Here is a 12652-nt window from a genome sequence, read left to right on the forward strand (position 1 = left end):
TGTGACCTTAGGCATATGGACACAGCCAGTGGAAATTCTTTCCATCATTGTGGTTCTAAAATATGACTTGCAAAACGCTAGCCCACAGTTTCACAACTCTTTGGACCATTTTGAAAGAAATGATTATTTGTTATTGATATTTTTATTTCTGTTTGATGTAAATATTTACTAAATGCTTATGAATGCCATAGCATCTTCAATATTCAGGCAAGTCTGCTTCCCTTCCTCCCTCCTCTCCTCCCTCTCACCCTTCTATATTTTGTTTCTAAAACAAGATCTTGTGCTGTAGCCCAGGTAGCTTTGAACTATCTAACCTTCTCAAACAGAAAAAAAGTACTGTTTTTAACAAAATGATCAAGAGGCAGAAGCAAGATGTTCACAAGTTCACGCCAAGGGATAGATTTTTTTTTTTTTTAATTTTATATTTTCGAAGACAAGGTTTCTCTGTGTAAAGCTTTGCGCCTTCTGGGTTAACTCACTCTGCTAGACCAAGGTCTGAGTCTCAAATCACAGAAATCCACCTGGCTCTGCCTCCCGAGTGCTATTAAAGCTTCTGGACTACCACCTGCTGGCATAGATTTTTTTAATCAAAATAAGTTAACTTTATATTATAAGACCAAATTCAGTCCAAAAAAAGTCTAAATGATAATGTAGGGCCCTATATACTGGACCATTAATTCTTGTGTCTTCGTAAGAATGGTCAAGGACAAATAAAGCCAGTGGCAAGTAAAGCCTAGGCACCCTTAGGCATTCCTGGGCATATATTTTCTCTTTCTCTCCCTATTTCTTTTTTACTTATTTGTTTTCAGACAGGGTCTCACATAACACACTCTGGACTCTCCCTCACTATGTGGTCGAGCCTGGCCTTGACCTCTTGATTATCTTGCCTCCACGTCCCAAGTGTTGGGTCGACTGGCACGTACCATCACACCCGCTTCCTGAGCATGGCTTGTTGAATGTCCTATTCCCGCCACACACTACATACACACACACACACACACACACACACACACACACACACACACACGGCCCAGGTCAGAGCAGAGATGCCATTCCATCCTCATGGAGTGAATGACTCTGAGCCACCCGAATAGGAGGCAGACACTTTCGGATGATGAGGTAGCGACCACAGTGCAGGGCAGGGCGTGGAAGCAGAACATCTGGAGTCGGGTTGAGTTGCTGAAGTCAGACAACAGGGTCCAGAGACACTGAAAAGAACACAGTCCTGGAATAACACCCCTTCTAGCCCCGAGCCCCAAGACATGTGTGTTCTCTGTTCTTTTTTAGCCGATCAAGATCTGCATCCTTGGTCCTCCTGCTGTGGGAAAATCCAGCATCGCTGAAGAATTAGCCAAGTACTACAAACTACATCACATCAAAATAAAGGATGTGATTTCCGAAGCCATAGCCAAACTGGTAACACGTCCAGCTACTTCTCTGATACTCTTTCTGTTCACAGAATGTGTTCCTGAATAATAAGCAAGTGACTAACTCAGAATGTCAAAGAAATTGATTATTTTAATTGGATTTTGTTGCTGGTCCCAGTTATGAAAATGGAGAACCCTGCAGGGCCCTCTGTCTTCTGTATGATGGAGGTGGTTATAGGGCTGTCCTTGGAGTTCTGCCTCCAGTCTCTCCCAAAGTACATCTTATCTTCTCTCTGCTGGCTAAAATATTTTTAGGTTAGCTTTATTTTGTTTTTAATCTTAATGTATTTTTCTCTGTCTAGTATCAGGCTATTTACTATCTTTTTTTTTAAGTAATTTTGTTAGGAATGGTAGAAAACAATATATGTTTCCACAAATAGTTATGAAAGGTCATTTTGGGGACTGCTAGAGATCAAATCCAGGGCTTTGTACACGCTAAGCATGTGATGTACCGCGCAGCTACACCCTTAGTCTAAAAAAAAATCTTGATTTTTATAAAATGTGTTTCTGTCAAGTAAGGTACAATCTCGGTGCTGGAAAGATAGGCCAGCAATTAAGAACACTTGCTCATAACCTCTTATAACTCCAGCTCCAGGGGATTTAATGCCCTCTTCGGCCTCCATGGGTTCTGCGCTCATGTGCATGAACCCACACACAGACACACTCATATACATATAATTGAAAGTGGTCGTGCAAGCCTTTAATATCAGCACTTTGGAGGCAGAGGCAGGAGGATCTTTGAGTTCCAGGATAGCCTGGTCTACAGAGTGAGTTCCAGGACAGCCAGGCTACACAGAGAAACCCTGCCTGGAAAAACAACAACAAAAAATGGTGGTGCATGCCTTTAATACTGTATGATGGGGGAAGCAAAGACAGGTGGCTCTCTTCGAGTTCAAGGCCAGCCTGATCTACATAGGGAGTTCCAGGTCAGCCAGGGCTGGATAGTGAGACCCTGCCTCAAATTAAAAAGATAATTGAAAAAAAAAAGGGCATAATCTAGTGCCTTGGAGAATTGCTGACTCCCAGGCAGTTGTGGAGTTAACACCGAATATACTGCTGTTCTCCTAAAAGTAGAGTTAAGGAAAGCCTTAAGGCCCTTATCCATCTTGGTAGATGCACACAGTGCAGACTTTTGCATGATGTCTGTTACTAGGTACACTCCCAGCTTAGACCTTTTCCAGGATCTCTAGCCAGTCTGTTAGCGACACAGACTGGTGTTGGGCATGGTCAACTTGATTTTCCTTTGGCACACAGGAGGCGATTGTTGCACCCAAGGAGGCAGTGGAAGGAGAAGAGGAAGGTGAAGAGGAGGAAGAAGAAGAGAATGTGGAGGATGCCCAGGAGCTCTTGGATGGCATCAAGGACAGCATGGAGCAGAACGCAGGTGATGCACAGATAGCCAATGGGGCAAGAGCTGTCCCAGGCTAGCACAGGAGCTGCTTTGGTTTTTTAGTCTGGTTATAAAATGCTGCCTGTGGGCTGGAAAGATGGCTCATTGGTCAGAAGCTTTGGCTGCTCTTCCAGAGGACCCCAGTTTGGTTCTCAGCGCCTACATACAAGTGTCACCCCCTGTAGCTCCAGTTCCAGGGGACCTGATAACTTCTTCTAGACTCTACACACACTGCCCTCACATGCTCAAATGCACACTCAGACACACACACGTAAATAAAAACAAACATACAATCTTTCCTTTAAGCTGTGTGTTTGCAAAAGTAAAGTGCTATAGAAAATATGGTAGCAATAAGAAATTCAGTTCATAATCTCATCTCTCAGGAAAAAATTATTGTTAATATTTTGGTAACTCTCCGATAACTTCCTAATTAAAAGAAAAATCAGGAGTTGGCAGCATAGCTCTGTGATAGAGCACTTTCTTAGTGTTCATAAAGTCTTTGGACCCCAGCATCACCAAAACATGAGCCCTCTTTAACACAGGGATTCTAGCATCATACATGAAGCAAGCTAAGTGTAATCAGTGTTTGGGACTCCCACCTCGTCAGGCTCTCAAGTGACCTTCTTGTTGTCTTGCCCCTTATTCTGCTCTTGCTGGTTTCTATTTCTGATGCTCCAGGGTTGGGTGGTGCTAAGTGGAGACTAGGTGACAGGGACATGGCATCCTCAGGTAGCAGAAGGCACTGGAAGCATGCTGCTCTTTTCTGTGTGGCCTCCCATGGACCAAGACCCATCCCCTGTATGTCCTGGGGCACAGGCCCCAACTGCCCTCCTTGGTCCTCTAGGACAGTGGTTCTCAACCTTCCTAATGCTACAACCTTTTTTTTTTTTTGGTTTTTCGAGACAGGGTTTCTCTGTGTAGCTTTGCACCTCTCCTGGAACTCACTTGGTAGCCCAGGCTGGCCTCGACTCACGAGATCCACCTGGCTCTGCTCCAAGTGCTGGGATTAAAGGCGTGCGCCACCACCGCCCGGCGCTACAACCTTTTAATACAATTCCTCATGTTGTGGTGACCCCCAACTATAAAACTATTTTCATTGCTACTTCATAACTGTAATTTTGCTACTGAAATGAATCATAATGTAAATATATGATATACAGGATATGTGATATTCAACCCCTGTGAAAGGGTCTTTCAACCCTCAAAGGGTCATGACCCACAGGTTGAGAACTACTGCTGTAGAGATTTCTTCTGGAATACCACACCTTTGGCACCAAGATGGGCCTCTTCCCAGCTAATCACGTCAACAGTAGTCAGGAAACAAAGGGAGTCCCCAGCCAGACTGCTCGATCTTGGGGGTTCAAACACAGCAGATACCACTCCATGCCCCGGAGGTAAGAGCCCTTGTGAAAAGTTGGGGAAGGGTGTGCACCACACTGGCCACTTGGGGAAGATAGAAAATGAACAGTTCATCTTATCTTCCAGCACTGACACGACTTTATATAGAGAGGAACCCAGGGCAGGGCAGAGGTATGTGTGGTTAAGCAGCCTTGGTCTCCCTGTGGCCTGGCAGACGACCTATACTTGGGTTCTTTAGGATAGAATGTAGAAATCCTTGTCTCCAGAGAGACAAATCCATTCCCATGAAATGATGGCCTTTGCTTTGGGATGATCTCTCAGCTCTGTCTGTGAGGTTCTACTGTTTCCAAACCCAAGGTGACTGCAGGTTCAGGATGACTCGTATCTTTGTGTCCTCAGCCTTAGAAGGGGGATGAGACAGTGTGGGTGTTGGTAGTTCTTAGAGGGGTGCTTTGAATGGTTAGGCACCTCTATCTGCCAAGTTCAGCGGGAGTCTGACCTAAAGTACAGAAGACAGACGTGCAGTGAAGGTGGAGATGCCAGCCTTCTAGTCCGCTAAGTACCTGCCATCCCAGCTATGGCACTGACTACATGACATCCTGGTCACCTGCATATCCCACCCAGGGGATGCGCCACTGCCCGAGGCCCTTTGATTGTTTGCAGAGTATGTATTTGGCTCCAGGCCTTGACTGTCCAGACTTTTACATGCCCTCCTTGACCTTTGTTGTTGTTATTTTTATTTATTTATTTATTCATTTATTCATTCATTCATTCATTCATTCATTCATTCATTTATTTATTTGTTTTTTCTTTGGTTTTTTGTTTGTTTGTTTGTTTTTCGAGGCAGGGTTTCTCTGGGTAGCTTTGCACCTTTCCTGGAACTCACTTTGGAGACCAGGCTGGCCTCGAACTCACAGAGATCTGCCTGCCTCTGCCTCCCGAGTGCTGGGATTAAAGGTGTACACCACTACTGCCCGGCGTTATTTTTGTTTTTTAAAACAGGGCTTCTCTGTGTAGCCCTGGCTGTCCTGGAACTCGCTCTGTAGACCAGGCTAACCTCGAACTCAGAGATTCCCCTGCCTCTGTGAGTGCTGGAATTAAAGACGTGTGCCACCACTGCCTTTAAAGCCTATAGCCCTTCTAGCCTTTGTCCTAAGTCCAGGCAGGTTACCTCCTTCTCTCTTGTCCTAAGCCAGCCTGATCTGGGAGAGAATGGGTTTGAACATAGATACCTAAGTGTTCACTTCAACAAGCTGACCTAATCTTGTTTCTGCTTTGCTGTGAGATAGCCCATGAGGAAATGAAGTTTAGATAGAGATTTCCCAAGGGAAATGGGGGACACAGAAAACACAGGCTAATAGTTGGAGGTACAGCGAGACCTCCGCCTTGCCCATGAGGCCTTTTGGAACCATGGTCTGGCTGGCTTTCCCCACAGCCCTAACTCTCCCTCTTTGGCGAGGGGAAATCCCTCAAGATAAGACATTCCTTGGCAGGGGGGGGGGGGGGAGGGGGGCATTGGGGGGAAACTAGAAAAGGAAATTTGTCAGGATCACAATTTGTTGGAGAATGGAGTGTTTAGGAACAAACAGGTATACATGATGGCTGGGGTTTAGGAGCCCAAACAGGCCACTGGGCACAGTCAACTGTGCAGGCTCTGGGGAAGAGGCATGGGTGTCCCATCCTCAACCTACAGGGTGAATCAAAAGCGGTTTCTCTTATAGCTTGCGCTCCTGAGTTTTGGTGTGTTTCAAGATAGTCTCTCTCCATCTATAGGGTAGCCCAGGCTGGTACCTCTCAAACTTCACTATGTTCTTCTGTGTGGCCTCTTCCCAGTTGGCATCCCAATGCACCCACCACTTCTACAAGATGAGAATAATTTACCCAATCTTCTCTCCCTCTAGGAAGATCTTTGTTAATTTCTCAAGTGTGACAGGTAGCTTTAATTGTCAACTTGGCACAGCCTAGAATCACCTAGGATGAGAGTCCTGATGAGGGATTCCCTAGATCAGGTTGGACTGTGGGTGAAGAGACCTGAGTGTTTTGGGGTGCTCCCCTCTGGACCCTGACCAGACCACACCCAAAAACCAATTTCCAAGCATAACCAAATGCAAAGAGATCCTTTATGAAGCAAGGCAAAGAGATAAGGTGGCTGAGTCTGAACTGGGCAAAAACAACAGCAAATAGATTTGCAAGTGTTAAATCTAAGAGGGAAAAAAAAAAGGGAGGTCCGTGTAAGAATGAGCTAGGATGTGTTGGTAAGTTCTGATTGGGTATTTTAATTAGGTTAGTCAAAATAATGAATGTTAGTTGCTGAACCTTGATGTTTTGATAATTGGGCCTTCGTAATCAGCCTCAGGAATGAGTCAGTGGCCAAATAAGGGAATAGACCTTGCTTTAGGAATGCAATCTTTTTTTAAATTATTTATTTTTAATTACACTTATGATATTCATTAATTATACTCATGATATTAATTACATTTGTGTTATTCATTGATTACATTAGCAGTATTCATTCAATAATTGTATTTATGATATCCATTAATTACATTAATTGTATTGATTTATTACATTCATGATACTATGTGGAATGTAATCTAATAGTTTAGCAAGGCGGAGAAAGGTAAAAGGCAAAACCTGTGGGCGCCACGTTTGCCATCCTCAGGCCGGCTAGAGCCCTTCAGTGGGTATGTCTGTGGGAGATTGTCTTGAGTATTAAATGATGTGGGAAGACCCAGCTAGCTCTCTGTGGGTGGCATCAATCACTAACTTAGGCGAGGGATTCAGGACTATGTAAGCAGAGAGATTGAGCTAAGTGTTATCATGCATGCATTCATTTCTCTCTGCTCTTGACTGGGGGTGTTCCTGCCACTTTGGTGTCCCTGCAATGATGGACCATCAACCATCTCCCCCTAAGTTCCTTTGGCTCGGATATTCTATCATAGTCACAGGAATGAAACAGGACATCAAGTCTGTCCAAAAATCCCTCTTGTCTATGTTTACTGGAACTGAGAATGTGAACCTTGAGTTTGTTTGAACAAAACAAGACCTTTGAACCCTCCGCAGGGACAGGTGTCCAGAACACCTGGGGAGCTCGCTCTTCCCTCACATGACCCCTCTCTGTTCCAATGTCTAGCAGCACAAGTTTCACAGCCTTACAGGGAAGCACCTCAAGGCCCCAGGCATGTTTCTCCCCATCTGCCCTTCAGCCAGGGTGAAGCTATGGATTTATTTATTTATTTATTTATTTATTTTGAGACAAGGTTTCTCTGTGTAGCCCTGGCTGTCCTGAAACTCACTATGTAGACCAGACTGGCCTTGAACTCAGAGATCCACCTGCCTCTGCCTCGGGAGCGCTGGGATTAAAGGTGTGCGCCACCACCACCGAGCTGCTATGGACTGATTCTTTGTGCTCACTCGGTTCACTTTTGTTAATACAGTTGAGTCGGGTTGTCCGGATTTATCTGAGATTTTTAAACTAAAAAGGGACAAATGTTCACACTTGTGTCCATTTCCATTTCACATCTTCCCTGTACATGGCTAGCATCTACTTTAAAACTCCATTTTAGTAATTATGAATGTGGGTTCATAGAAACAATTTAATTATTGCTAATATTGAAAAAGATAGACTGAAAATTAAAAAGAAGAAACCCAGGGTAGTAATTTAAAAGCTGTGTCCAATTGGGTTTCACTCATTCATTTTAAAGCAGACAGGCATCGACGGGCCAGTGGCGCAATGGATAACGCGTCTGACTACGGATCAGAAGATTAAAGCAGACAGGCCCAGCTATTATGGGAAGCAGTGTGGAAATTCCTAACATAGTGAAAGATAATGATGGCTCACACCTGTGATCTTAGCACTGGGGAGGCTGAAGAAGGAGGATCAGGAGTCTCAGGCCAGCCTGAGGCAAACAAAAGGGGTGGGGGCAGGGAGGCTGGAGAGGTGGCTCGAGTGGTACAGCTGCCTGCTGCACAAACGTGAGGACCTGAACTCAGACTCCTGGCACACATCTGTAACCCCAGCACCCGGGGGCTGGTGACAGATGGGTCCTTAGAGCTGACTGGTCAGCCAGCTACCCCAATCAGGGGCCTCCAGGTTCAGTGAGAGATCCTGTCTCAAAATATAAGGTGGAAAGTGGGGCGCAATAGCGCATGCCTTTAATCCCAGCACTCAGGAGGCAGAGGCAGGCAGAGGCAGGCAGATCTCTGTGAGTTCTAGGCCAGCCTGGTCTACAAAGCGAGTTCTAGGACAGCCAGAGCTATCACACAGAGAAACCCTGTCTTGAAAAACCAAAATAGAAAGAGAAGAGAGAGAGAGAGAAGAAGGAGGAAGAAAAGAAAGAAGAAGAAGAAAGGGCTGGAAGATGAGAGGTTAAGAACACTGCTCCAGAGGTCCTGATATTAGCACCACATGGGTACAACATCTGTAATGAGATTGTCTTTCTGGCCTGCAGGCATACATGTAAACAGAACACGTAATATAAAAAAAAAAAAAAAGAAAGAGAAAGAAAGAAAGAAAGAAAAGAAAGAAAGAAAGAAAGAAAGAAAGAAAGAAAGAAAGAAAGAAAGAAAGAAAGAAAGAAAGAAAGGAGTCAAATACAGAGGGAAAAATATAGAAGTTGAAGAGAGGAGAGGATGGAGGTAGGTGGGAGAGGTGATTCAAAAGACACAAAATGAGGGGACTGAGTGGTGATTCAGTGGTTAAGAGCACTGACTGCTCTTGCTGGGTTCCATTCCCGCACCCACATAGTGGCTCACAACCATCCATAACTCTGGCTCCAGGGGATCTGACACCTTCTTCTGACCTCCACAGGCACCAAGCACATGTGTGGTACACATACACGCAGGCAAAAACACCCGTACGCATAAAATTAAAAAAAAAAAAAACTTACACGCAAGTTACAGATGGTTGTGAATTACTATGTGGGTGCTGGGAATCAAAGACCAGGGCTCTCTGGAAGAGCAGACAGTACTCTTAACTGGTGAGCATCTCTCCAGCCTCCAAAATAAGTGTTATTTTTGGTTTTGTTTTATCTGAGATGAGAGATGTGTTCATCTGCTCCTCCATGGTAACCATCCTATTCCCTGCATACCTCCCATGCACTGTGTTGTGACCCTCGCACGTATACATAGTAACATTTATCCATGAACAAATAAACATAAAGGGGCAGTCCCCTGTCTCAGATAGAGCTCAACATTGACCAAAGGTGGTGAGTTATCTCTAGGGAGGTCCTAGTTGTCTAGAGAAAGACACTTAGGCAATCCCTTAGTGTGCATCTCTGTATCACTTTTCTGTTGCTGGGATGAGCCACGATGACCAAGGCAACCTATCACTTACTTGGATTTACGGTTCCAGAGGGATAAGAGCCCATGGTGGTGGGGAGGCATGGCAGCAAGCAGGAAGTGGAGAGTTTATATCTTCAAATCCAAGCATGAAGCAGAGGGAGAGCAGGGAGTGAGGCGAGACTATAAACACTCAAAGCCCATCCCTCCAGTCATCCATACCCTCCAGCAAGGCTGCACCTCGGAAAGGTGCCACAACCTCCCAAACAGCGCCACCAACTGGGGGCCAGGGACTCAAACATCCATGCCTATGGGGGACATTCCTCATTCAACCCACTGCACTGGCAATGCCTCTGTTATTCCACAAGGACCAAAAAAGCTACAGGAGCCCCATTCTCACTTCCTGGACACACCTCTCTTTCGACTCTGTAGAAGGTAATGGCAACCCTTCGTGGTTAAAACAAAACCAGGCAAGTAGGTGAGGATCTCAGCTAGATATCTGTAACCCCAGGGGGAGAGGATCGAGGGCGGGGACAGGAAGGTGTCTGGAGCTTGCTGACGGCCTCAAGGGAATCAGGCGGAGAGTGACAGAGCAGGACACCGACATCCTCCTCTGGATTCTGTATGCACAGGTACGCCCACCAGCACACATGCGTTCCCACACACTTATACATGCACACACTTTCAGACATACCAAATAGAAATAAATAAATAAATAAATAAATAAATAAATAAATAAATATACCCTCTAGAAAATGAAAACCGACTTCTTAAATAAAGTTCATGTTCAAATGTTAGTAAGAACTTTGATTTTTGAAGTTTAGGTTTATTTCTTTGCTTATTTCTTTGTAACACTACAAACCTTCCAGGAAAGTTGTGCTGATCATTAGGAGGAATTTGGTTATGCTAAACCTTTATCCTCTTTTGTTCATTTAAGTCTCTGAAGGACAAGACTGAAAAGGAGAGTGTTTTGGCTTTCTTTGTTTTTATATATTTTGTTTGTTCATTATGAGGCAGGGTCTCATGTAGACAAGACTGGCCTCAAATAGGATACACAGTAAAGGATGGCCTCGAACTCTGATCCTCCTGCCCCCTCGCTCTTGAGTGCTAGGATCACCATCATGCCGTGTATGTGGTGCTGGGGATCAAACCTGGAGTCTAGTGTATGCTGTGTAAACACCGCTATCACTTAGACCATAGCCTCATTCCTAATTAGATTTTTTGAGTCATGGGTTTTGAGATATACATATACATATACATACACATACACACACACACACACACACACATGTATGTAGTTCAGGCTGGCCAGGAACTCACTGTGTAGCCTAGATTGGACTCAAACTTGTGATTCTCCTGCCTCAGCTTCTTCCCACCCCCAGGCCTACCTGGGACACCACACCCAGTTTGAGAGATATTTTAATGCGATCACTAGTAGAATGATAACTGAATGAAAAAAAAAAAGAAATAAAAAAGGAAGGACTTGACTGCTCCCAGGTATGGTGGAGGAGAAGGCTTGTTGTAGATAAAGGAAGAGCATAGCCAGAGGCAGAGACATCTGGAGAGTCCAGAGTGACCAGGACTGTGAGCCTGGCCATGGGAGGAGATGGGGGAGGGGAGAGCCAGGAGACTAGGAGAGTAAAGGGTGAACGGAAGGACCAGGTACCAGTATAATCCAAAATGGCTGGATTATACAGGAAAGGGCAACTGGGAAAAGAGCAGCCTAGCTCCTGGGATGGAGAGTTCAGGGTAGGGTGTGAGGCATGCCAGCCAGACCCTGTAACAGGTAGGGAGTGAGGGATGCCGGGAGAACCAGGAGGCCAGGTCTGCTTGGATATATTAAATAGACACCTCAGTTAGTTTGTCCTGGGTTTGAGACCTAACACGTGGCCCCAGACTATTTGTTTTACATCCCAGACTCCTCAGTAAGCTGAAGGTGCAGTGTGTGGCCTGGGAACGTCTTTGGGGGCTTGCCAGACTCACACTGCCCTTGTGAGACAGGCTGTGCTGACCATGCCTGACCATCCACAGCTGTGGATGGCTGCTGGCTGTGGAGGAGCTGCAGTGCAGCACCCTGTCACTTCCCACTGTAGAGCAAAGGCTCCCTCTCAATCGTTCCTACCTAGCCGTTTCCAGGAACTCAGGGTTGGGTCTAAAGAAAGAACTGACCAAAGGGCATAGGTCAGAAATGTGACCTGGAGAAGAGGGTGTGGGGGTAGGTAGCTGACCGCAGCTTCCTTCTCCTTTACATGCTAATTTTATTCATTAGTACTCAGGGTTCTGGGGCGAAACCCAGGGTCTTCCTCACTTCATGCCAGGCAGGTGCTGAGCCCATAAGCTCCTCCGCCGTGGCCCTTTTCAAAAGCCTTTGAAAGTCAGCTTGAGTTTGCTGTTCAGGTCTAGCAAATATTTATTGAGCACCTACTTTTGTTGGGGAGGGGTAAGGTGAGGGTATTGTAAAGCCGAGGGCCTTGCCCATACTGAACACATGCCCTACCACTGAGTTACAGCCTCAGCCTGAGTATGTAAGTATGTTCTCTCTCTCTCTCTCTCCTCTCTCCTCTCTCTCTCTCTCTCTCTCTCTCTCTCTCTCATTTTTTTCTTTTTGTTTTTTAAGACAGGGCTTCTCTATGTAGCCTTGGCTGTTCTGGAACTCGCTCTGTAGCCCAGGCTGGCCTCGAACTCACAGAGATCCACCTGCCTCTGCCTCCTGAGTGCTGGGATTAAAGGAGTGCGCCACCACCGCCCAGCCAGCAAAATGCTTGAATACTGTCTCACTCAACGGAAGTATTTATTACTATGTATTAAGGTGTAATTTAAAAATAGAACTGATGGCCAGTGGGATGGCTCGGGGTAAAGGCACCTGCTGCCGAGCCTGGCAACCTGAGTTCTACCTCCTCTAGGACCCATGTGCTAGTAGGAGAGAAGTGACTGCCACAAATTGTCCTTTGACCTCAACATGCACCACATGACATGTGTGTATCCCCACACACACCCACTAAATAAATAAAATAATAATAATAGTAATAATAATTTTTTTTTTAAAAGGAGAGAGCTGGAGAGATGGCTCAGCATTGTAGAGTACATGCTGCCCTTGAAGAGGCTCCCAGGACATTGGGCAGCTTACAACCACCTGTATAACTCTAGCTCCAGGGGACCCAACACCTTCTTCTGTCCTCAAGGGACACCTGCACAT

The 12652-nt window shown here is 45.6% G+C and overlaps 1 protein-coding gene across 1 annotated transcript in view; it reads left to right on the forward strand.

The window, feature by feature from the left end:
• Ak7 (adenylate kinase 7) overlaps positions 1-12652 on the forward strand; it is an 82758-nt gene that overhangs the window by 42372 nt on the left and 27734 nt on the right. Inside the window, exons 11-12 of the mRNA XM_028882080.2 lie at positions 1288-1416; positions 2682-2811. Coding sequence (XP_028737913.1) covers positions 1288-1416; positions 2682-2811 — 259 coding nt within the window. The remainder of the gene's footprint in view (positions 1-1287; positions 1417-2681; positions 2812-12652) is intronic.

This window comes from Peromyscus leucopus, chromosome 14, assembly GCF_004664715.2.
Source record: "Peromyscus leucopus breed LL Stock chromosome 14, UCI_PerLeu_2.1, whole genome shotgun sequence".
Classification (NCBI taxonomy): domain Eukaryota; kingdom Metazoa; phylum Chordata; class Mammalia; order Rodentia; family Cricetidae; genus Peromyscus; species Peromyscus leucopus.